The following is a 26,164-nucleotide window of genomic DNA, read 5'->3' as shown; positions in this document are numbered from 1 at the left end:
AAAAATAAAATCGGAATTGGGTCACTTGAACCATGCAGTGTAAATGCGGCCTAAAAGGATTGATTCTGGATTCATTTTACTTAACAGCCATATATCAGTTATTTGCCAAGACATACTCACCAACAGACTGATTTTCTGATTCTTCCCACGAACCTTCAGAGACTCATTCCCTTGCGTGTCCTCTCTATTTGACTCTATTTTTGCTCTATTTGTCTTCGCACCTCTTTTAGTGTTTTTTTGTGGTGTGACGAGGTTGTTCAAGACTCCACTGACCTGTGAATTCTTCTCTTGTGTTCCATCTTTACTTGTTTTGCAAGAGGTCGCGCTTTCAGACCATCGGCGAGGTCGAGATTTCGAGGCTGGACCACTTTCTTGGCAAGCAGATGAGCGAGTTCTTTTAGCTGCATTAGAGCTCTTTACATTTCGAGCTGGTGTGGCAGATGTGCTGGTTATTGCAGCAGAAGTGGATTTGGTAGGGGATGACATATGTTGGTCCACAGTCTGGCTTTCATTAGTTTGAGGGACGGAGTTTGATGAAGTCTTTAAAACTGGTGCACTTGATGTCTTAAAGGGGTTGGTGGCACGTGACATAATTTTAGACTTTATATTACTGAAGTTAGGCTTAGGAAATCGTTTTATTTCTATTTTTTTGCTTTTACTTGCTGACATCAATGGTGTTTTGGGCTTTTGAGAGGCAGCGCCTTGCTGCTGACTAATAAATTGAGCCATTGGACTCACTGAATCACCTTCATCTTTATTCAGAGGTGACTCAGACAAAGATGGGAGGCAAAATGTCTTGTTACTCACAGACTGCACTGGAGTTGAGGTCTGAGCATTACCACTAATGTCTAAATCCTCAGAAGCAATAATAAGCACAGTTTTTCCCTCCATTGGTGTTGACTGATTTGATCCGCCGCTGTTGCATACCAACTTTTTCACATTGGATTTGTGATAATGAACAGGTGTGATGCATTCAAGTTTCTCATCGCTCAATGACTTTTCATCTATGAGAAAGGTCTGATTGTTGGCTTGGATGTAGGTACACTCCAGGACCTTATTCTTGGGCCCTCCTTGTGGCACCTGGGCTAGGCCTTCACACACATCAGGTAACATCCCCGATACCACGGCGAGATCTGAAGATATATCCAAGGAGGTTTTGGACTCCCCGATTAGTGAGATGCTAAGTGGCTGGTCATTCTCGTGCAAGACAAAGCTGTTACTCCTCATGACCATCTCACCTGAGCTCACAGAGCAGCAGTTCTCACTGGATCCACGGCGTGATGGCTCGCAGGAGTCCACCTCAGACAGCTTTCGCTCTCCACAGTCAGGGGAGGTTTCTGAGCTTCTGTCACTGCCATTGCATTCAGTGTTTTTTGTGTTCACTATCATCAAGAGAGCCATATTCTCATTCCAGTTGTCAATTTTTGATTTGACAAAGTCTACAGCAATTGCGCCGCTTGATTTCACTACCTTTGAGGAAGAAGTCTCGTCTTTTGTTGGGCAAGTGATACAGTCATCCATTTCTACATCAAGAGGACTGTCTGAACCGCCACAACTCAAACTGCTAGAGCCCCTTAGTGAATCGGGGGAATGCTCACTGGGGCAGGTGAAGTTATTTCCATTTTTGTCCTCAATGGAGAAAGTAAGATTCATGGATCTACTTGTGGTCTCCATGGAGCAGCTGCTATGAGCAATTTCACATCTATCTGAAACACTTCTTGTTTTACGAGATTTGTATTAGTCGTCCCTTGAAGTCCAGCACAGGGTTATTTATTGAAACCCATTCTGTGAATGTTCCTGAAAGAGAGAGAGAGAGAAAGAAAAAAAAAAAAAGTTATAAACTGTGAAATTCTAACAATGCATCTATGGTCTAGATTGATGTGAAAGGTTATACAAGGATATGAAGGGGACTCAACATGTGCTGAAGCTGAAATTAGAAGGGTATTAGCTATTGTTGATGCAATATTGAACAAAAAACGCACATCCTGGCCAATTACAATTTGTGAAACCTGTTGTGTTGTTGGCTACAAAAGTAACAGTCTTCTTTGTGGAGATGTTACATAACCTACTGACCAATTACTTTTAGAGTAATGAGGAAATTGACCCCCTGTTTAATTCTTTATGTTTCCAAGATAAATACCATTAAAAATGCAAGAGCTTACTCCTAGGTTACCAACGTCTAGTCCTTCTCAATACAGAACAGAAAAACAAATGTTAAAGTGTTTTTATAAAACATTTCAAAACTCTGAAGGTACACTATCATTCAAAGTTTGGGGAAAGTAAGTGGTTTTTTTTTGTTTGTGTTTTTTTGGAAAAAACTCTTATGTTCATGAAGGCTGCATTTTATTTGTCCAAAACTACAGTAAAACAGTAATAGTTAAATATTATTATAATTTTAAATAACTGTTTTAACAGATTTACAATACTTTAAGATTTTTTGATTAACAAAATTCAAAACATATGCATTTATATGAAATAAAAATCTTTAATAACATTTTACAATTCTTTACTGAAACTTTCGACATCCTTGCAGATAGTATTAATTTCTGTCTAAACTTTTGAACAGTATAACAACTAACATGTCACAAAACCGACAAACAGGTGAGGTGTAATTAGTCTATTCACAGGAACCCTTAATAACAGTAACTGCTGAGATAAAGCATTCTAGTGGCCTGAATGTAACATGTTGTGAGCTTCGGACAAATCATGGGTTAGATGGAGACTGGTGAGGGGTCAGTGGGAGCATGTGTATTTAGTGCATTTAGATAAGCAGCTCTGAGTGCTAGTGAAAACACCTCACTGTGTTTAGTAGGGACAGATCTAGCTCTGTGATAGGACGGCTACACCCCAGCAGGCATGCCTTTTTCAAACACAGAAAGCTTGTTGTGACGTAACACAAACACTAATATTTGCAAAATGTGCCACTTAATTTTATTGAAATCTGATGACCAATGCAGCTTCTTCAAGATTAAAAACAAAAAGTTAATTGCAATCTGCTGAAATGACAATTTATTTCTGACTTTCAAAAGGTCTCATTTATTTTTTGGGTTGTGTCTCCTCATGTTAACATCACTGCATTACTCCACAGGGGTTGAAATGGCATGGCATACTTTGCCTCTGCTGAGGGAAAGGCCTTGCATGCTCTAATGCACTTCTGTCAAGTACAATGAGGAGAGAGGCCAGTTTATGCAGATGCAGAGACAAGCTCTCTGTCTAGCTTCTTTTGAAATAACAAACCCCATACCATCACAGCATGTGAACATGCACTTTAACTGTGGAACTATGGAATTAATTTGATTACAGACAAAACTGTATATCAATAAATAGCAGTACCAAAAATCACCGACCCAGAACCTGTTTACACGGTTAATGTGTAAATGTTCATAAAACAATGACCAGTAATTGTCACTTGGAATTTGCTTCTAAAATGTAGACTATCAATAATTGATATTCTTCTACTGTATAAAATGTGTAATATTACACTCTCGCAGGTTGAATAAAATATTAAATAGCCTTTATTTAGCTGCTTAAACATTAAAAAGCCATATAATCTTCAAGTTAATCAAATAGACCAAGATACTAAAATTACAAAGCTGCATCCCATTCTTTTCTCATAATTTTTCGTAAAAGCTTAATTATAAAATAAATTCAACTCTCATTGAAACATTACTCTCCCTAACATTCTGATTTAAAAAGGAGTGCAAAATTCCTCGACTCGCTGGCTGAGTGAAAGGTTACCTTGGGAACTAACAGCGTGCTTAGTCATTTACAGTCCGACTGCTCCTGCAAGGGCTGGGCATTAAAGAAACAAGAGCCCCTCTGTTAATACTTCACTACCGCCTGGAGAATTATTGATGTATGTGTCTTATTTCAACTTTGAAGGGACATAAAACTGATGTGTCAAACTCTCATAAAAAGCAACAGTGGAATACAATGGATCATTCATTCTTGAGGGTTGAAGCGGCCTAATTATTAAGAGCCCAGTCTGGAAAAATGTCATAACTGATGCACTAAATCAGTTTACGGCATAAAAACATAGCACATTGCATAACAGACAAGCTTATACTTTATTTATTTTTTACAGCATGTCCATTAGTGTTAAATAAACAAAAATAAATAAAACATGCAGATGTTTTGTATTAATCAAATTGCATTAACTTTAATTCAGGTCTAAAATATGAATAATTACATCTCTCCTGAATTAAATACCCTCAGCTTGTAACTGTAAAAAATGCAATGGAATTCTAATAGTATTAATGCACTTGTCATAGCATGAAATTGATAAGATTTAGATATCTAAAATCTTTTATAAACACATTTAAAAAACAAAAATCAGAAAACCCTCAGAGTCCTACCAGGCATAACATTATGTCAGTTCAGCACATCCCATTCAGGCTCCTGCAGCACTCGCAGCTCCATGTCTCAGGATCAATCCTATTAGTGCTGTGGTAAACACTACACCACACGTATATAAAAGACAGCCAACTCTAAAATACCCATCAGCCCCAGCAGTCCCTCCTTCAGCACCACTCCTGACTCGCAGCAATGGTTTGTCTCATAGGAATGTGGCACAGTCCAGTCTGCTGTCAGCACACTTTTGGGCTGTCCCTGCATACTAAAACACGCCTCTACTCGTACAGCGCTCTTCAAGTTCCAGCCTAGGCCACGACTGAACCCACTGCAAAGCCTCAAGGCTAACTTTACAGGGGACAGTGACTGGTTACCCTATCGTAGACAAGCCCGACATAAGGGGAGGGGCCAGGGCATGTCAGGCCAAAAGTAGCAATCGCTGTTGCCAAGCAGCCAGTAGCATTTTTGAAGGGATTTATGTATCAGAGGATAAACGAGGAGAAAAACTGGATGTCAGCCATGTACAGAAGATATTTTCTACCGACCGTGGAAAACCTCTAATGTAAAACTAAGCATAAATGTTACAAAATTAAAACTGATAAACAAACATATACACAAAAGTTAGAAGAATTTAAATGTCATATCTATTTAGAAAAGTAATCCTATTAGGCATATTTGGCATAGAAAACTGCAACACTTTCTTTGTATTAACAAATGCTTGGCAATACCTTGACTTCCTAAAGTTGTGTAATAGCAGGCATGAGGGGTATTATATATGTCACTGGGAACAGTACTATTCTTGACTAATCCCTATTTAAAGGTCTTTTCACAAGAGTAGGAATCCATAATCTTGGTTAACAAAAGATACCAATAAGTGTTGGACACCAGGCCACAGCGTTACATAATCAAAAAAAGATAAATACAATAATTCAACCCATTTTGATTCAGCAAACAATGAACTGTAATTTCTGCTGGCACTCAAACAAAATAAGCAAAAAATCGTATTCAATAATTAAATAACTACTAACTTTACTAAATAACTTCGTAATTGTTAGAGACTCTTTGGCAAGACGTACACTACCCTTCAAAACTTTAGAGTCCATGAAAATTTCAAATATGTATAATGCTACATTTATAATGTTATAAGATTTCCATTTCAAATAACTGCTGTTCTTTTTAATGATCTATTCATCCTGGAATGTTTTTACACACACACACACACACACACACAACTACAAAACAAAATAAAACAAATAAAAATGTATATGTTTTCAACATAAATAGTACTAAGAAATCAGAATATTAGAATGATTTCTGAAGGAACATGTGCCAGTGAATACTGGAGCAAAGATGCTGAAAATTCATCTTTACCATCACAGGAATAAATCACATTTTGGCAGTGTATCACAGACTTTTTGAAAACTGTAAGGTCAGTCAATAGGTGTAGTTGCATTTATGCCTCATCAACATGCCTTCTTTACCCTCTTCACAAACAAAAACAAAAAAGGTGATAATTTTCCATTGACACTACTCGAAATATAATCTATATTTCTAAGCAAATAGAATAAATAACAGAGTTTAAGTAATCTGATAATTCTGCCCCTATGGTATGAGGTCCTAAAGGGCACCTGCACTATGTCCTGCTCTGGAATTCAAAGCTTCTGCCCTTTGAGCTTTTCACTGTTTCTGAACACCATATCTGGTCAAGGCATAGCACATACGTCCCACAGTACCATCAACTAATGGTGCATTTGAGCCACATCAAACCAACACGCACTTCAAAATATTCATCCAATACATCATTACATAGGTTGGCTGATAAAGCATTTAAGTCACAGCATTCAACCAAAAACAAATCAGGAGACTTAAAACTGTGTTCTTAGGGAAATCTAAAGAAATATAAAAGACTATAAAAAATTAAAAGAAGGTGAAAAACAAGTTCATTGGATTAAATCTAGTAGCTTTTTCCTACTGAGCTCATGTTTCTCCCTCATACCTCACAATCTATTTCCTGATCGCTGCCTTTAAATTGTCTTGTGCACCTGACAGAAACATCAGAGGCCTGTTTGGGATCTCTGGCAGCTCGGTCTATAAATAACACGTGGAGTAAACAAAGTTGTAAAACGATAGAAAGCAAAAGGTGCCCTTCGAATACATGTATATACACTAAATAAACATTCAACAGGCGTAAACATAAACAAAAGCCACTGAAGACAATTCACGCGACTCGAGTAACAACACAAACATGCCTCGCGCTACTTGACCAAGGATGAAATGTAAGGTACAAAAGTGCGTTTGTAGAAATGTTAAATATTTACACTGACGTCTCAACCTCTCTAGGTAGCATAGAGTACTTACCCCGCACGTCGCAAGTGAGATAAACTGGGATTCACAGATTTGTCTACCGTTAACAGCAGCGCGTGCACTGGAAAGGTGACTGAAAGCTCAGGTGAGCTCGCGCTCTCCTTAAATGACGTAACAGCAGGACAGACACGAGCCGCTAGAGTTCACGACCACAAAATATGCATGGTTGCTGCCTAAAAAATACTGCATTACAAATAAGGTGAGAGAAGTACATTTTAAAATACTTCATCTGGTGTTCCCTGCTAAAACACCTTTTCTTAGGTTTCGTATTGATGTGGATGATAGGTGTGACTTCTGTGGAGCAGAGAGGGAGGATGCTGGCTATTTTTAATTGCATTTATAGTAAAATGTTTTGGATAGATTTGAAAGGCCTCCTTTGTAAATATTTAGGCATGAAAGTTTATTTTTCTGAGAAAAAATTTATTTTTCTATTTTAATAAAGAAGAATTACCACCAAATGTGACCTTTATTGTTAATCTTTGTTTGATTATGAGGAAGTACCATATACATAAACAAAAATGGGCTAAAGGAAAACCCAATCTTTTGTTATTTCAAATAGATATGAAACATTATATTGAGTTACTACTTGGGTTGAAAAATAGTAAAGCAAAACACACTAGGTCTATATGTGAATCTTTTACGCTATTTGTATGATTGTCTCATACCTTCTTTTTTTTTTTAAATGTTATTATTTTTTTTATTTATTTTTTTATTTTTCATTATTATTGTTCATTTTATTTCTTGTATGTATGTTCTCATATTTTACATATTGTAGTCTATGTTCAATATTTTTGTATACAATATGTTGGAATGACTGACATTTAATTAAAAAAAACAAACAAACAAACAAACAAACAAAAAACAGTTCACGACCACATGTGCACAGGGATTGATGTATAAGTTAAAGATAACTAAATATTATAATTACAAAAGCTAACAATTACTAAATAAATAAATGTTGACGGTTGACACTTCCTACACTATATATAATAGGCTATCTTTATAATAATAATAATAATAGGTCTAATAATAATAATCTACTATAAAAACTCTACTACTTCATTTGTCAGTGTGTATGTTTTTAAAAAATACAACCTATTTTATTTTTTTATATTATTATTATTGTAGACAGAGGCTATCTTTAACTTAAACCCCTATACACTTTTGAAAAAAAAATAATAATTTTTTTAATACAATTTTATATAATGATATAAAACATTTTTTTATTATTAAATTTTTATTTACTAAATTAAATAGCTCTATAAATACTCTGTCAGTTTTCTAAATACCCTGATATTGATGGTGTTTGCACCTTCTGTAGAACTGTAGAATTATATATTTACTACTGGATATTAATTATTAGCTACATTAACCTTGACAGATATTGCTGTAAATGATGACAACATCATTTAGTATTCTATATTCAATTAATTTTTTAATGCAATTTTAAATAAAACTTTCCTCTTTAATTCTGATTTATTTCTTAATTATTACTAATATTATCTAAGAAATTAATCAGATTAAAGATACTATGATGGAAAACACAAGGATGCAGCAAGGATGTGTTGAAAACTTTATTGCGCTACATGCAGGAGAAAAGCTTTTTTAACTAGGCTACATATGTAAATACTTAAGAATTGGACTACTAAGCTGGACTACAATGTCATTTGTCATCGTCCACAAATTCATCATTTCCTTCATGGTTCAGATATCAGATCCATGAATTAAACATCATTAGGCTCAAAACTGGCCGGTCTGATCTTCATATGCACAGATTTGAGGGAGTACCACCAGCCATGCCAGGGGTACCACACTATTCCGTCATCAGTGACTGCGCTGTAGGGGCCTCTGTGGTAGAATCCATTCAGATTGGCAGAGTGACATCTAGAGGAATACAGGTGAAACAACATACATACACCTTTTGGTTGTCAAATGTTCATAGTTAATGTAATGAAGAACTGCCTTCATACATGTTGTTGTAGTTGTCATTATTACTGTAATGTCAAAAGCTCTGTCACTGTTACAGATGCAAACCTGTTAAACCACCAGCCACCCTTGTCCTCCTGAGCACAACTGCGATCGTAGCGGTCATTATCTCTGTCTCGTGTGCTGAACTTCATTCCCTGATGGCTGGCCCACCACTGAACCTCAGGATGATAACTGCCAGAGAGAGCGTCCCCTGCGTTTCCTGTGTATACGCCAAACTGGAGCTGGTAATGGTTCTGAGAAGACAAATGGGATTGTTAAAAGATTAACCAAATAAACAGATATTATTCCATTCAGGTCAGATGAAATGTATAAATTGTGTAACACATTCGTTTTGTTCTTAATGGAAATAGAATACAGTTATACGCCCTGATGTACTGATCTATTAGAAACTTCACATGCCACCTGTTGGTTCATAATGGGCATTGTATATTTATCCACACATCATTTATCATAATATGAAGAGATTAATAAAAAGACCTGTTCATTATCCACTTTGAATGTTCTGTACACTGCAAAACGGTGGCTGCCTTCAAAGTCTTCCAGACTGATTCTCAAGGTGTAATTGTCTGCGCAACAGAAAGTGTTTTATTAAAATCTGTGCAAAATACAATATGATATAATATAATAAATATCAATCCATTCTTCAAACAGCTTGTCCTATGTAGGATCACGTATAATAATATAATATAATATAATATATCCATCTATTCTTCATATGTAGGGTTGCGGATAATATATATACATATAATTATGCCCTATTATGACGTAACAATTTCAGTTTGTATGCATTTTAGATGTATAGATTTACTCACCTTGAGATGTCAGATAATGCAGATTATCATTCCCTAACCAGAACTCTCCATCAGCAGACTTCATGTCACCAAATCCTATTTTATAATCATTCCAGTCTCTAAAAATGAACATCAAGACATTATGTTTCATTCATTAATCAGTAGACATCTCTTCTCACAACTCCCCTGAAATAGAGCTTTCCGTACCTGTCAAATGACTGACTGCCGTCTGAGCGTCTCTGGAAGACTGTCCATCCACCCCCCTCTGTCATATCGCAGTAAACTCTGATCCGGGTTGGACTTAGCAGTGGTTTAATCATGTAAAACCCATTCTGAGTGCTGCCATTTTTGAAGATCTGAGCACAGTCTGTTTGTGGCAGATTGATTTTTGTTAGTATTACATTGTGCTGTTATAATCAGACAAGTATAACATATTTACACAATGAATACTACATCTTGATAAAATAATACAGAGCTTTGACCCATGTACTGTTTGTCTCCCATGTCATAAAATGAGCCTGCTTTTAGGGAACGTTCATCCATCTGGTTGAGATTCGTTAATCGTTGAATAAGTTGCTGTTGCTTTGTCTGGCGAAGTTCCAAACTCTTCAACTCCGCCTGAAGACGCTGTATCTCATCTTCGCATTCATCAGGAGTCTAAACACACAACACACGCGATGACTACTGTAAACTCAACATACAAATAAAGCATAAACACACTGTTTCATTTAGCTGTAACTAAATGTAATTTAAACACATGAGAAAGAAGCTAAATTAATTTTAAGACAATACTTACAGAGTCTGACAAATCCAGAGTAGTACAAATCATCCAAATGATGATCAAAACTGACATTTTAGATGTACTTATTTGATGCTGTATTTAAAGATAAAAGTTTGTAAACCAAGTGATGTTGTGTGCAGTTTAGGCACTAAAGAACAACTACAATCCCAACAACTTGTACAGATGCTTCTGAGGTCTGTTCTAGTGCCTGACAAAGTTTCCTGTGGTTGGTTGTGGACTACTTTGAGCTGAGTCACTCTGGATCAAAACAGATGTGCAGATAACTGCAAACAGCTCCCGAGACGTCACAAAGAAGAATGAAAATGTCTGTAAATGAGTAATAAATTGAGACATTTGATCTCAATCCTTAAAATTGTTCAAGTAAAATTCAAGTAAAACAAATGAATGGCCCTCAAAGTTTAGATTGTTTTTTTACATGAAAAAATAATAATAATAATTTAAATCTGAATTGTGTAATTTACACTGATGCATACATTTAATTCTCTGTAAATGTAAAACACATGAATATTTGTTTACAAAATACAATCCTGATTAAAGAATGTCTGATACACAGGGACGGATACCTGATTTGTAACACCCATAAAAACAAAATGGGAAAAACATGTGTGAGGCACACTGATCCTAAAGTGAGTGAGTGAGTGAGAGAGAGAGAGAGAGAGAGAGAGAGAAAGTATACACACACACACTTTACAGACAACCCTACTCATTAAGTCTTTTAAAATCAGTTGTTGGAAGATACAGGGTCTGCACTCTTCTACTTTCGGTAACAAGTCTGCAGACCAAGACTTACTCAGCAGTGTAACAGATATGGACATTTGTATCTTTAATGAAACGTGGTGTCGCAGTAATGAGGCTTTACATTGTCCAATAGGATACAAATAAATTGTTGTTCCTTCATTAAAACATTCTAAAATTAAATATGGCCGTGACTCAGGTGGAGTACTTATTTGGCACAAAAACAACTTGATAAAAATTGTTAAAATTGAAAATTCATCTATTTGGCTTGAAGTGAAATCAGTCATACCACAGCATAATCTTTACCTCTGTGCGCTCTATATTCCACCTCATGACTCTCCCTATTACAACGAGCAAAGCTTTCTAAAGCTATAGACTGACATCTTGCACTTTCAGTCAAGAGGACATATTCTCATATGTGGAGACTTAAATGCCAGGACCGGAAGAGAAAATGATTATGTAAATATTGTAGATAATAATCACATATCCAATGATACCACGTTTCATTCTTCATTAATTATCACATCAAGAAATAGCTATGATAGTTTAGTCAACACCAATGGAAAACAAGTCCTAAAACTTTGTAAAGGTTTAGGGCTATACATCATTAATGGCAGAACCAGAGGAGATAGTTTAGGCAGATTCACATATTGCTCCAGATTAGGAGCCAGTGTAGTCGATTGCTTAATAACAGATATTGATCAAAATTTTATTTATGCCTTTACAATTAGACCTCAACTTCCCATATCTGACCACTGCCAAACAGTCCTTTACCTGAAATAGTCATGTGACAGGGTCAGTACTCCTCCCCTCAAACATGAAAAACTGTTCCCTTTAAAACCAAAATGCTCAAACTCAGCAGTCCTTACATAATTCAAGCTCTGGCAAAATTATTCAATCTGATCTTATCCTCTGGTGACTTCCCTGAGACCTGGTCTGAAGGACTGATCACTCCTATATATAAAAAAGGAGATAAATTCCATCCCAGTAATTACCGTGGTATTAGTGTGGGCAGTAACCTAGCAAAGCTTTTCTGCAATATAATAAACAACCGCATAGTGACATTCCTTACAAGACGCAACATGTGAAATAAATCACAAATTGACTTTTTACCAAAACAACGTACATCCGACCACATCTATTCTCTCCACACTCTAATTAACAAAAATCTAAAGGTTAAACAAAGAAAAATATTTACATGTATTGTTGATTTTAAAAAAGCTTTCGACTCTATTTGGCATGATGGTTTACTATACAAATTATTACAAATTGGCATTGGTGGAAAAACATTTGATGTTATACAATCCATGCGGATTGTGCGGTCAAAATTGGGAATCTCAGAAGTGCGTTCTTCCAGCAGGGTCGTGGAGTGAAGCAGGGATGCAGTCTAAGCCCAACCCTGTTTAACATCTACATCAACGAGCTGGCAGAAGCTCTGGACCGCTCCAGCAGCATCCCGGGCCTCGCTCTGCACGACTCTGAAGTCAAATGACCTGGTTCTGCTGTCCCCCACAGCCGAGGGTCTCCAGCACAGCCTGGCCCTGCTGGAACAATACTGTGAGGAATGGGCTCTGACGGTCAACCTGGACAAAACCAGAGTCGTGGTGTTCCAGAAGAAGGCCAGGTCTCAGGGAAGCAGATACCAGTTCAGTTACGGAGGAGAAGTCCTCGAGCACAGCACCAGCTATACTTACCTGGGCATCGAGATCTCTGCATCAGGGGGCTTCAGTCTGGCTGTTGAAGGCCTTGAATGAGAAGGCCCGGAGGGCACTTTATGCCAGTTCTGGTATCACCTCTGCCAATCTGATCCTGATTCAGTCCAATACAAAGCCCTCCTCGCCAATGAAACCTCAGCAGAATCTCATCCTCTAAACATGCTTGCTCTTCAGCTAGCCCATAAAACCCAGCTCCTCACTGACTACAGCTTCAACCCCAAAACCATTATTAAAGAAATTGACAAAAATCTAAAAGACACTCATGATGAATCTCTAAAAATACACTTTGACCTTCAAAATAAACTCCAATGCTACTCAACCCTAAACAGAACCACTAAATTGGCCAATTATTTATTGATTAAACCATTTAAAGAAAGACAAATCCTCTCCAAATACAGATTAAGTAACCATGATTTAGAAATAGAGAGAGGAAGACAAACATGGACAGAGCAAGAGCAGAGGATCTGTAGACACTGATCTACAGCAAATAGAGAATGAAAAAATGATTCATATGGAACATACAATTGGTAAATATCAAAACCCATTAGACTACCCCATTACAGAAAATGAAATGATTGATAAAATCCAGGCCCTAAAAAACAAAAAAGCAAGTGGACCAGATGGCATGATTCAATTTGGCATGAAGGTCTGCTGTCAAAACAGAATCAGGTATTGGGGGTAAAACATACAATATTATAAAAACAATGTATTCAAACAATCATAAATGAACAGAATTCTTCACTCAAGGGCGGGGTGTGAGGCAGGGCTGCCCACTATCACCAACCCTCTTCAATATTTACATTGATGAATTGGCAAAAGTCCTGGAACAATCAGCAGCACCTGGCCTCACACTACATGACTCCAACATAAAGTTATTGCTGTTTCCAGATGATCTGGTTCTGCTGTCTCCAACAGAAGAGGGTCTACAGCAGAACCTAGACATCCTGCACAAGTTCTGTCAGACCTGGGCCCTGACTATTAATCCTAACAAAACTAAAGTACTAACATTTCAGAAAAGACCCAGACTCCAGGGAAAGAGACACAATTTCACCCTTGGTACGACAAACATTGAATATGCCACAAACTACACATACCTCGGGCTGAAAATAAGTGCAACTGGTAAGCTAAAGTTGGCAAGAAGGGCCTTTTTATGCCATCAAAAAATCTATCCAAATTGAAATACCAATTAGAATCTGGCTCAAAATATTCCAATCAGTCATAGAACCTATTGCATTATATGGCAATGAAGTGTGGGGTCCTCTTCTAAATCATGAATTTGAAAAATGGGACAAAAACCCGATTGAAGCCCTGCATGCTGAGTTCTGTAAGAGCATCCTCAGAGTACAGAGGAACACACCGAACAACGCATGCAGGGTAGAATTAGGCCAATACCCTCTACTGATGCACATTGAGAAACAAGCCATCAAATTTTGGAAACACTTAAAAATAAGCGACCCCAACTCTTACCATTTTAAAGCCCTTAAAAACCATGAAGTGAACCCTGAAAAAAGTCCCCTGATTCAGATGGTCCTGACGCTGCAAAAACAGACTAACATGACTAACAACATTTAGCATCAGGACACTGAAATATTAATCCACAAAATTCGGCCCAACCAAATTATAAAAGCACAAAAAGAAAATTAACTAACCTATTGGAAAGAAACAACAGAAAAACAAAGTAAACTTGAATGTTATTTGGCCCTAAACAGAGATTACACAACTGCAGAATATCTGAGTACAGTGAAAGACTGTAAACTAAGAAGACAAATGATGAGGTACAGACTGAGCAACCATACACTGACTATAGTGACGGGCAGATATCGCCAGCACTGGCTGCCCAAAGAGATATCTGCCCATATGCAATCATGGGGAAGTGGAGACAGAGCAACACTTCCTCACCAGCTGCCCTAACTATGAAGAAATTAGAAAGAAATTTTATCCCAAATTTGAAACACTTTACCCTGACTTCAAAATGTTAAACAAGAAAACACAACTTCAATATTTATTAGGTGAAAAACAAGACTGTATCCTACTAGCAACAAGATACATTGACACCTGTCACAAAAAGAGAGAGGAGTCAACAAAGCAGTGACGCGCCCACAAACACCACACTAAATTTTAAATTGTCAATAGAATTCTACAATTCATAGAATTGATTTGTTCTGTTTTGTTTTATTATATATATACATGCATGTATTTATTTTTTCTTTAAATACATATTTGTTCTATATTTAATGTAAACACTATGCTTTGGCAATACATTGTATTGTCATGCCAATAAAGCACATATTGAATTGAATTGAATGAGAAACACTTCCTGCATGATTAATTCGAAACTGACTTTATCTTTTCATTTATTTAGATGGATTTTATGTTGTTGTTGTTATATATATATATATATGTTAATGCTTTGGCAACATTTTGTTACACAGTCATGCTAATAAAGCTGAAATGAATTAAAATTGAGAGAGAGAGAGAGACTTGAAGTTCCATTCCAAAAGTTTGATTTAGATTGGAACTTCTTTGCAGGTTTGTGAATTTTTTTTATTCCGATTGGGACTTCAGATATATATATATAAATTTACACCCTAAAGACCAAGGATAGTCTCAAAAAAAAACCTATGAGAAACACAAGTTCATATTATAGCTGGACCATGGACATTTGTTTATGGTGAAAAATGTCCATAGACCAAGATTTGGACTAAGCCCCAAAAATTTAAAATGTCTGGTTCCGTCCCTAGTTTTGATTACTTTTTGTATGTTGTATAATTATATCTCTAGGAAACTAATATATTTAAACAAAAAGAGCCTTATTGATTAATTTTGGCTGTAATGTAGGTTTGCTTCTGAAATCAAGCATAGGCCTACTGTTCCGGGGCTCAGAGAATAAATTTACCTGAATAGAACTATGCTGAATGTATTATCATTTAGCTGCAGAAATAAACCTTCTCCAACTAAGAGACATTGCAACTGGACTGTATCAGTTAAATAATTGTAGGTGTAAAGGTGTAAAAGTACATACATCAAATTCAGTTTAGCCTATAATAACATTTTATTATAGTTATACACAGTTTTATATATTACATTTGTGTGTGTGTGTGGGGGGCTAATTCAGTACCGTGAAAAAATTGTTTGTGACTTGGATGTATTAGAGTCACAAACATCAATTTACACATTCAACACAGTCCAGAAAGGGACACATAAAATGTCAGTATAAATTACGAAAATACTTTTCAGCATCATTACCAAGGATTTCAGAAAAATAGATTTCCTTATACAGTATACTCAAAATATTAAAGAAAAAAGGCAACACAAAGGAAACAACAACCAAAAAAACATTTCCATTTAAAATGTGTGGTTATTCAGAGTTTGTTACACAAAAGAAACCGTTATACTTTTGCACAACTACACAAATGTTGCAGTGGTAAAGCAGCTACAACAGACGAGTCTATGAGAACAGGTATGTGCAAGTTCAGATGTAGAATTGCAACCAATGTTGCATTTTAACATCCTCCTTTTCTTATACACCGCTGTGTAATGACAGAGATCCAGAACAGTATTTCATATGCCTTAGTTAATTCAGATTTGATGGCAGATCACCATGGCGTACATGGATTTGGACAATCTCTGATATAAGACTCCAGAGATCCAGTTGACACTTCCATCAGTGATGTGTAGGTTGTCAACTGTAAAGATAGGACAGAAAATGGCTTCATTATTACTTCATATGACATTTGACCAGATGCAGAAGTGTGATCAAACACTTTTTCTCTCTCCAATCCAAAAATAGTGAAAAGAAAGAACAATTAAAAAAAAAAAAAAAAAAAAAAGAAGTGAAATCTAAGTGTGATATACAGGTGCATCTCAATGAATTAGAATGTCGTGAAAAAGTTCATTTTTTCTTGCAAGTTATTTCAAAAAGTGAAACTTTCATATATTTTAGATTTCATTGCATGTAAAGTAAAACATTTCAAAAGTTTTTTTGTTTTAATTTTGATGATTAGAGCTTACAGCTCATGAAAGTCAAAAATCAGTATCTCAAAATATTAGAATATTTACATTTGAGTTTGAATAAATGACCATCCCTACAGTATAAATTCCGGGTATCTCTTGTTCTTTGAAACCACAATAATGGAGAAGACTGCTGACTTGGCAATGATCCAGAAGACGATCATTGACGCCCTCCACAAAGAGGGTAAGTCACAGAGGGTCATTACTGAAAGGTGTGGCTGTTTACAGAGTGCTGTATCAAAGCATATTAAATGCAAAGTTGTCTGGAAGGAATAATTTGGGTAGGAAAAGGTGCACAAGCAACAGGGATGACTGCAAGCTTGAGAATACTGTCAAGCAAAGCTGATTCAAACACTTCTCAGAGCTTCACAAGGAGTGAACTGAAGCTGGAGTCAGTGCATCAAGAGTCACCACGCTCAGACGTCTTCAGGAAAAGGGCTACCAAGCCACTTCTGAAGCAGAGACAACGTCAGAAGCATCTTAACTGGGCTGTGGAGAAAAAGAACTGGACTGTTGCTCAGTGGTCCAAAGTCCTCTTTTCAGATGAAAGTAAATTTTGCATTTCATTTGGAAATCAAGGTCCCAGAGTCTGGATGAAGAGTGGAGAGGCACAGAATCCATGTTGCTTGAAGTCCAGTGTGAAGTTTCCACAGTCAGTGATGATTTGGGCTGCCATGTCATCTGCTGGTGTTGGTCCACTGTGTTTTTTGAAGTCCACAGTCAACGCAGCCATCTACCAGGAAATTTTAGAGCACTTCATGCTTCCTTCTGCTGACAAGCTTTATGGAGATGCTGATTTCATTTTCCAGCAGGACTTGGCACCTGCCCACACTGCCAAAGGTACCAAAAGCTGGTTCAATGACCATAGTGTTACTGTACTTGATAAACTCGCCTGACCTGAACTGTATTCAGTACTGTAAAGAGGAACATTAGAGACACCAGACCCAACAATGCAGATGACCTGAAGGCTGCTATCAAAGCAACCTGGGCTTCCATACCACCTCAGCAGTGCCACAAACTGATCACCTCCATGCCACGCCGAATTGAGGCAGTAATTAAAGCAAAAGGAGCCCCTACCAAGTATTGAGTATATATACAGTAAATGAACATACTTTCCAGAAGGCCAACAATTCACTAAAAATGTTTTTTTATTGGTCTTATGAAGTATTCTAATTTGTTGAGATAGTGAATTGGTGGGTTTTTGTTAAATGTGAGCCAAAATCATCACAATTGAATTTATTTAATACACGAGTTTCACAATTTGAGTTGAATTACTGAAATAAATTAACTTTTCCACGACATTCTAATTTATTGAGATGCACCTGTATGTAAGTGTAAGGCTGTTGTTAATTCAACTGAAAGGAAGACTTACCTTATTAAGAACTGGTTTTGTAGACAGAACATCATATATTGACGCCAGAGAAATGCTCTGTGGAAATTACAATTTTGTTATCTACAATAAAACATGTCTTCATGAACAATTAGTTACTAATTATGTTCATTATTTTAAAAGCAACTCTACTCTCTAAATGACTAAAGCCGTTTTATTTCTAACACACATACCGCTTGTGTGGTTTGATTCATGCACTTCATTGCTGGTGTTCTGCGGTCATCAAATATCATAGGCTTTTCCCAGTGATCATAGTTTGTTTCCAGGACATACCATCTCCCAAGCTTCATATCAAGTCTTTAACATCATTAACAATTAATTTTAGGGCAGTTTAAAACATTGCATTCAGAAATATGGTACTTCTCTGTGATATGATTTACTCACTCCCATATGTCTAATGTGTTTATTCTCGTCCTGGTTATCACACAACCTTGACCCGTTTGGTTACCACCCAAGATGAAGTAAGCTGGTGCAAGCAGTTTCGTCAGAGAGAGCTGGCCTTTGGCATCCTCATAACTGCAGGTATAAAAAAAAAAAAAAAAAAAAAAGGCTGAAGAGTACTTGTGTCTTCTTGTCACAGAAATATATTTATAATTATATATTTATAAAATAAATATATATATATTTTTATCTACCCATGGTGCCTTTCCAGAGTTTGAAGGTTACTACTTTAGCGGATGAAAGCTATTTTTAATGTATTACAAAAAAAGTGTGAGTGAGAACTATGTGGTCATGACAGAGAAATAAGGAAGTTGCGCTTTCATGTTACACTAGTGTGGTGTTGGTTTTACCTGGTAGCATTTTCCAGAACTTTCCGAGTGAGAAAACCCATCCACATTCCATCTCTCTTGCCAAAAATCCATTCCAGAAACCCTGTGAGAATTTATGATGTTATCTAACCAGTCAACAATCAAAAACATCTAGTTGCACCCGTGATTTGTAGCTAATGTTTAGAAGAAATAAATATGTAGTGTTGTGTAAGCTCTTTACAAACTTTAAACATTAAAATAACTGTTTATATACCTGTCACTCACATTTCATTTGTCATAATCATTTCCAAAAAAAAAAATCTTACCTACATAACCTCCATCGAGGTTGAAACGCTCATTCATTGTTAGACTGAATTCACCCTAAACAAGTAAAACAAAATTACTTGTTTTACATTTACACACACAAAAAAAGGCATCTTTTTTTTTTTATTATTATTATCTTTATTCACTTACAGGTCTAATTCCAGTAAGCATGCCAACATATCCGGCAAAGTTTGTTGATTTAAAGACGGTTTTGTTGCCTCTTTGGAAATTGACATTCACCACAAGAGGCTTAAGCTTCTCTGTTAAAGTCCATGTTTTATTCTGTCGATCCCACCTTAATGAAAAACACACCATTCTTATGACATGATATAAAGTAAGTATATATGCTGCCAACGAATTCTGTGCGTTCCTAAATAATTGCCAAAAAAAGTTTTTAAAAAATCCTACCCCATAAACAGTCCAAAGTCCAAATTCCGGGCATGGTAAATATTTCCTAGAAAAAAGAAAATATATGCAATAAAACACCTAGAATATTTATTACAATTTAATTTGATTTAAAACATTATGTAAACTGATTTATATAGTCTCACCATTAAAGTCTTCTGCAACAATTGATGTGCAAACAGTGAAAACCTCATAAAAGATATTGAACAGTGTAATTTCACCTAGAGGGACACATAATAAATTTACAAAAATATAAATATGATAGATTACAGTTGCAATACCTTTTAAAAAAAATGGTGATAATTAAGGAGCTTGTAAAGGAGCTTTAATTTTATTAGATTGCTTGCATTTACCATAATTATTTAACAAATAAAATGTAAATAATAACAAAAATCACAAAAAAACACACCTAGAGGGATGCCAGAAACCGCTGCTATTCCCTTAATTTCATCACTGAAAGGTTGTGGAAGTGTATCCACAATCAAAGGCTATAAAACAGTGAGGACATAAATCATAGCAAAATAATCAATATATATATACACACACTATCAAAATATTCAAAATGCATTTTTAAGAGGTCTAAATACATTCATACATTTAATTTCTTACCAGCTCCTCGTCTACTAAATCAACAAGTTTTCCATCAAAAAAGCCCTTGGCCAGGTCTTTTATTGTTTGCACCATTGTGATCAACTGTAATGCAACATGATTATTGTAAAAACAATCAAGACCTTGTTTTTAACAATAACAGACATGCACATTATTAAAGAGTTTTACCTCTGTGTTTTTATCTTTGATCACTTGCGTCCATCTCTCACTAGGAGGTAAATCGAGATTAACAGTGTACAAGGTCACATTACCTTTAAACCTAGATAATCCAAAAAAGAAGATGAACATGTTATTAAAATCAACATATGAGCTCCAGAGCACAGGAGCACATGAAATTGGATATTTGAAGAGAGTAACAGCAGTACGTTGGTCCTTTAGGTGGATACATTCCACTTCTGCAGTCCTCCAGCTGCAAATACAGACAGTAATGAGTAAAGCGTGACACCAGAACAAAGCGAAACAGCTCTCAAAACTTTATAATGAAGAACAGGTAACTCTGGTGCAGAAACCGCATTTATTCTTACCCCTCGAACAAACTGTGAGAAAAGACATAAAGACATAATAATAATGTCATTAACTGATGTTGGCTTCATTGTCTTTCCGCGAAGTTTTCTAAGCGTTCAGTCATTCCCTGCGGAAGCGGTGCGGGAAATAAGCTTCGCGACGGAATGTACCATAATGTAAGGGGTGTTCCGATACAGTATATGCATGCATTATTTTTTAAGGAAAGGTTAAAATACGTTTTTCTTCTTCTAAATATTAATTCACAATACAGTTACATAGGTTAACTGCCATTTAATTGGATTTGTTAGGTTGTGCTGGTTTATGAGTACACCCACAACACGACCTCCCCCCGTCAATCTGCTGCATGAGCTTCTCTCAGCACGTAAACAAGGAAGTTTATGTTCACTTGTTCAACGTTTTGATTTGTCCGCTGTGAATCAAGCTTTCACTACACCGGTTTACCAGCCAGCCACCACTACAAGAATCAGTACGTTTACATGGACATCAATACTCCGATTTTAATACGATTAAGACAGTACTCTGATTAAGAGTCTAACGTACCATGTAAACAGAGATTTTTGATTAACGTTACCTTAATCCGGCTAAAGTCATAATCGAAGTAAACACACATCGAATTAAGACATGTGGAGTAATTCTACTTTAGTCGCATTATTGAAGTGCAGTACAGACATGTAAACATCTTAATCAAACTATTACCGTCGTGTAGGACTTTTCGCCACATTTTGCGACACACATTTATACACACACGGCAGCGATCAACCGTTTGACGGCAAATAAAAGAGCTTCAACACCACCGTCGTCTGTATGCACGTACAAATAATTAACTGGACTTGAAGCTTTCATAAAATTAAAAATGAAACACCCAAAACTGTTTATGGCATCATCACGAAGACGAACTATATGTTTATACGTGAAATTCTGGAGGGGACGTCGGATAGCGTCGCGTGGTGACGTAATGACGCATGCCATTAATCGATCTATGTACTCTAACATGTAAAACATGAAGGGATTATTCTAAAAGCAACTCATGTAAACACCTTAATCATAATATTGTTTTATTCAGAATAAGGTAAATAATTAGATTACTGATGTCCATGTAAACGTAGTCATCAATTGAAAGAATAATAATCACGAGTTTATTTCCTGCTGTCTAAGGGACATTCTACAAGTACATTATCTGTCCTTGACTGCTTACAGTGAATAAAAAGTATTTAATCCAAAAAAATTCTGTGAGTTGTTCTGTAAATGAATATGTCATTCATTAGGTTCTCAGATATTTTTTTCTTTATTAAAAACACTTTTGAAAATTACAAATCCTGTCTTTGTCCTCGTCCTCAACCAAAGTAGACCTACATGGTTGTGTGACAGTAACTTTACCAGTCTAATTTTACATTAACATTAAGATTATAATAATAATTTAAAACAGGAATGCTTATCAAAACGTAAGAACACAAAATGAGTTGTGTACACTCTCAGAAATAAAGGTACAAAAGCTGTCACTGGGGCAGTACCTTTTCAAAAGGTATGGTTGTGATGTTCTCACACACACACAAAATCAGCTCCCCTGTAATCAGGTCAGATCTACACTGGAGACCGCAGCCCTGACAGAGAAAACCTGTGAAAAATAGGTTTATAAAATAAAAAAAATAAATAAAGAACAATAAAAACACAATCAGGACGGAGCAGCCGCAACAGGAGATGAAATAGCCCTCCTCATTAATACAGAACAGCATGATTTGTTCGTCCATTTTTTTAAATACCGAAGACCACAATGGAAATAAGTCAAAGGCTTTTTTGTGTATTCTATCCTCGACAGTTTTGAAATGTGTATGAACGAGTCTTTTTGGACTTTTTTGTATTATGTTTTACATTTTGTCAAATCAAACAAACAAACAAACAAAAACATAACTTTTTCTGCATCAAAGAAATCCATAAAGTCAGTCCTGTCACAGCACCATCAGTCCTGTCACGCCAATGTCAGTTTTGTCACACAGGAAATTATGATATAAAAATTTTACTATTTGAGGAAATATTGATGAATGAATGACTCTCTTTAACTGTGTAGATGAAGGTGGGAGTAAACATTTGGTGGCCTGACATTTTATGGGTGAAATGCGTATAAAAATGTATTTTATTCAATCATAAAAACATGCTGAGATGGCACAATATGTGTTTCTCATAGTTTAACATGTCCTCCATATGACTCAACACTCAGATTTAATAATAAGATATTTTTTCCCCCAAGATTTTTACAAGTGGAAATGTACGTTTCTGGTAGAATGTCCCCTAAGCGTCTCAACAATTTATGGAAGCCAATTTCCGCCACATAAAAACATGGTGAAAAAATCATTGGTAAATTATAATTATTAATTATAATTATAATTATTAAAAAGTAAGAATTATGACTTAAAAAGTCAAAATCACGACTTTAAATAATAACATAACTATGGTTTTCTAACTCGTAATTTTCGTCTTTTTATGTCACTTTCGACTTTTTAAATCTCATAGTTAGGCCTATGACTGATCATTTCTGATAATTGATACTTTCGACTTCTCTCTCTAATAATTTCGTTTTTTTTCTTTTTCTTCTTTAATATGACTTAGCATGATTTTTCCCTTATGTGGAGGAAATGGGTTTCCATACACCTGGTTACATATTAGTTAATTAATGGCTTCCCATTTTCACGGCTGTGATTTTTTTTTTTTTTTTTTGGGGCTACTTAGCATAGACATTAAAAGGAAAACTAAACTTGTCAGAAAGAAAGAAAGAAAGAAAGAGGAAGGCTTTCTAAAATAACAAGCATTCACTTCAGATGAAATGATTCAGTATATCCAACAGGAGGCAGTATAATCCTGTTTAGATCACAAAAACATTGTTCAAGCAACATCATGAAAATATTCAAGGAGACAAAATGATTTACTAAATGTAGCAATTTATAAATTTATCAATATGAATATTTAATATAAGGACAATGAAATTATATGTTTTTTAATTTCGAAGCCAATTTTAACTGAGAAAACCATAAACTAGCCATAAACTAATAAGAAAAATAAAAAGCATTTAAAAATAGAAAACCATGTATTATTTATAACGCATGTATTAAAATCAACCTCTAGATAGGACTTTTGGATCTTTATCCATCACACCATCACCACACTAAAAAATTTTCTGTACCTTTTTAATTGATTTGCACCGATCCACCTCTTCTCCCATCTCAGGCAATGATGAGGTGCTTACCACTGGCTGCCTTCAACACAATGCTGATTTCTGTGCATTTCTCAAGCCATGAAAAAGTGTTTTCTCAAAGTGACAGATCAGCTTGTTCAGCAAAACTAATCCAATCTCACCAAACTGACCATGCTAGCACCAGCCTCGGTTTCCATTACAGAGAGAGAGCATTGCTAATCCACCAAAAGGGGGTCCAAAAAAAAAAAAAAAACACAATCTCAACTTTGGCTAAAGCGGATTGGTTAACAGCCCTCAGAGTATGCTGTCAGGAGATAGGGAATATAAACTGTGTTGAAATGTTGTGTTTTTTAAGCCACAGAGGAATCAGACTATGAATTGCTTACCTAAAGGTGTAAAGTTAACGTGTTAAAAGAGGAAGCAATAATAATGAAAGAAAATATTCTTGCCCAACTAGAATGATGATAAATTGAGTGATCATTTCTCAGACCAAAACATTTAATACCAGGTAACATAGTTTATTGTGCTGAATAAAGCAGTGTACATACTGGATACCCCTAATTTAAAAAAAAATAATTATGTTTAATTTTGTGATAACCCGTTTAGAACCACTAGCGTCCTGTTTACCTATAAAAATATAGAATATGAGCAACCATCTGTATGCATCACAAAATCCGAGCATTTCTGTTATTGGTTATAAACATTCAGGTTCCTGTGGAAACAGCTTTAAAATACAAGCACAGCCCCCTGCAGAGCGGTGAATGAAGCACAGAGTGGAGTTTGAGTTATGAGCCTTTCACAAACAGGAGATAAAAGCAGACTGGTTGCTCAGCCAGCTGAGAATCCTCAATTAATTAAACACTTCCCAGTGATTATGCCCCCTGATAGAACTTATCTCCAGAGTCAGGGCTGCACCCACCTAATGGGCTGTTACATCAAAACACAAACACAACGTGATGCATTTCACTCTGTATACGCTGGATTTGTACTGTAAAACTCACATTAATTAATGAATTTGACTGCAGATTTCAGTTTGACCCAAGGGAGAGCTGATTTCTGCCTCTCAGGAAGGCAAACAAGCTAAAATGAAGATGAATGGAAAAAGAATCTACTTTTTCTACACTGATAAAAAATAATAAATGTTTCTTGAGCAGCAAATCAGAATGATTTCTGAAGGATCATGTGACAAGACAGATTATGAGTAATAGTTTATGAGGCTATGGTTATTTAAACTGTAACAATATTAGACAATATGTGACCCTGGAGCACAAAACCAGTCTTAAGTCGCTGGGGTATATTTGTAGCAATAGCCAAAAATACATTGTATAGGTCAAAATTATCGATTTTTATTTTATGCCAAAAAACATTAGCTTATTACCGTAAATGTATCAAAACTTAATTTTTGATTAGTAATATGCATTGCTAAGAACTTAATTTGGACAACTTTAAAGGCGTTTTTCTCAATATTTATATTTTTTTGCACCCTCAGATTCCAGATTTTCAAATAGTTGTATCTCAGCCAAATATTGTCCGATCCTAACAAACCATACATCAATGGAAAGCTTTTATTCAGCTTTCAGGTGATGTATAAATCTCAATTTAGAAAAAAGACACTTAATACCGGTTTTGTCGTCCTGGGTCACATATTACAGTTATTAATATAATATTATAATATAATATTGAGCAAACAAATGTAGCCCTGGTGAGAATTAGAGGCTTTTCCCCTCAAAAAAACATTAAAAAATCCTACTCGTCCCTATATATTGCGGGGGGGAAAAAATACTTATTAGAATGCACTTATTAGAATATTTGATGTTTTGTGTTTAACAATTGTGGCTAGATTTTCTTTTTTTTATTTTGGCAAGACTTTGATGTTTATCTTTATACAGAAATGGACTTCCCTGAGATTTATTCACTTGAGTGAAAGGTGTGAAAACTAGCCTCAATGTTCATATTTCCACTGGGTAAAACATCGTAGATTAGGTTTGCAATGCAAACTGAAACTGAAGTGCAATGACATACACATAATTTCATATAGTGCCACAGACAGCACTTTACTGTTCACCTCAAAAATCAAAGCTGTTGCATACACAACATCATCATAGAATGATGCACTTTTTTAAGGTTTTTCCTTTTTACAATATCAATTTGTGCCTGTTCTCAGGTGTATGGAGTCCTTTACACATTGAGACACTGACTTTTACTGAGGTGTCCCTGG

At 35.8% G+C, this 26,164-nt stretch overlaps 3 protein-coding genes and 1 long non-coding RNA gene across 8 annotated transcripts in view; 1 reads left to right on the top strand and 3 right to left on the bottom strand.

Moving 5' to 3' along the window:
* Nucleotides 1–6,852, bottom strand: part of mtus1a (microtubule associated tumor suppressor 1a) — a 35,688-nt gene extending 28,836 nt beyond the window's left edge. Inside the window, exons 1-2 of one of the 4 annotated variants that reach the window (XM_058797288.1) lie at nucleotides 6,709–6,852; nucleotides 121–1,797 (exon numbers count right to left, since the gene is read on the bottom strand). In XM_058797288.1, coding sequence (XP_058653271.1) covers nucleotides 121–1,674 — 1,554 coding nt within the window. In that variant the 5' untranslated portion in view covers nucleotides 1,675–1,797; nucleotides 6,709–6,852. Of the gene's footprint in view, nucleotides 1–120; nucleotides 1,798–4,355; nucleotides 4,511–6,708 lie in introns of those variants that run through there. The other 3 variants (XM_058797286.1, XM_058797289.1, XM_058797287.1) reach the window with 3 other exon arrangements.
* Nucleotides 6,782–9,162, top strand: LOC131553007 (uncharacterized). The gene is made up of 3 exons (XR_009274096.1): nucleotides 6,782–6,913; nucleotides 8,489–8,612; nucleotides 8,741–9,162. It is a non-coding gene; the product is annotated as an uncharacterized LOC131553007 (long non-coding RNA).
* Nucleotides 8,288–10,528, bottom strand: fgl1 (fibrinogen-like 1). The gene is made up of 7 exons (XM_058797299.1): nucleotides 10,291–10,528; nucleotides 9,977–10,151; nucleotides 9,702–9,861; nucleotides 9,516–9,613; nucleotides 9,181–9,269; nucleotides 8,749–8,936; nucleotides 8,288–8,598 (listed from the first exon to the last, which is right to left on the bottom strand). The coding sequence occupies exons 1-7, from the start codon at nucleotides 10,345–10,347 to the stop codon at nucleotides 8,439–8,441; spliced, it is 927 nt and encodes a 308-aa protein (XP_058653282.1). The 5' UTR covers nucleotides 10,348–10,528; the 3' UTR covers nucleotides 8,288–8,438.
* A 5,279-nt stretch (nucleotides 10,529–15,807) lies between these two features.
* Nucleotides 15,808–21,888, bottom strand: asah1a (N-acylsphingosine amidohydrolase (acid ceramidase) 1a). 2 transcript variants are annotated; one of them, XM_058798016.1, is made up of 14 exons: nucleotides 21,456–21,888; nucleotides 20,600–20,643; nucleotides 20,403–20,493; nucleotides 20,235–20,318; nucleotides 20,035–20,113; nucleotides 19,772–19,846; nucleotides 19,629–19,674; nucleotides 19,371–19,515; nucleotides 19,223–19,277; nucleotides 18,939–19,020; nucleotides 18,532–18,663; nucleotides 18,321–18,444; nucleotides 18,130–18,186; nucleotides 15,808–16,432 (listed from the first exon to the last, which is right to left on the bottom strand). In XM_058798016.1, the coding sequence occupies exons 1-14, from the start codon at nucleotides 21,492–21,494 to the stop codon at nucleotides 16,343–16,345; spliced, it is 1,143 nt and encodes a 380-aa protein (XP_058653999.1). In that variant the 5' UTR covers nucleotides 21,495–21,888; the 3' UTR covers nucleotides 15,808–16,342. The 2 variants fall into 2 exon arrangements, with proteins under 2 accessions (XP_058653999.1, XP_058653998.1); XM_058798015.1 differs by lacking the exon at nucleotides 21,456–21,888 and adding an exon at nucleotides 20,759–21,444 and having other exon boundaries at nucleotides 15,809–16,432.
* Nucleotides 21,889–26,164: the final 4,276 nt, after the last annotated feature.

This window comes from Onychostoma macrolepis, chromosome 14, assembly GCF_012432095.1.
Source record: "Onychostoma macrolepis isolate SWU-2019 chromosome 14, ASM1243209v1, whole genome shotgun sequence".
NCBI classification, from domain to species: Eukaryota; Metazoa; Chordata; class Actinopteri; order Cypriniformes; family Cyprinidae; genus Onychostoma; species Onychostoma macrolepis.
This window is presented reverse-complemented; position numbering and strand designations above follow the sequence as displayed.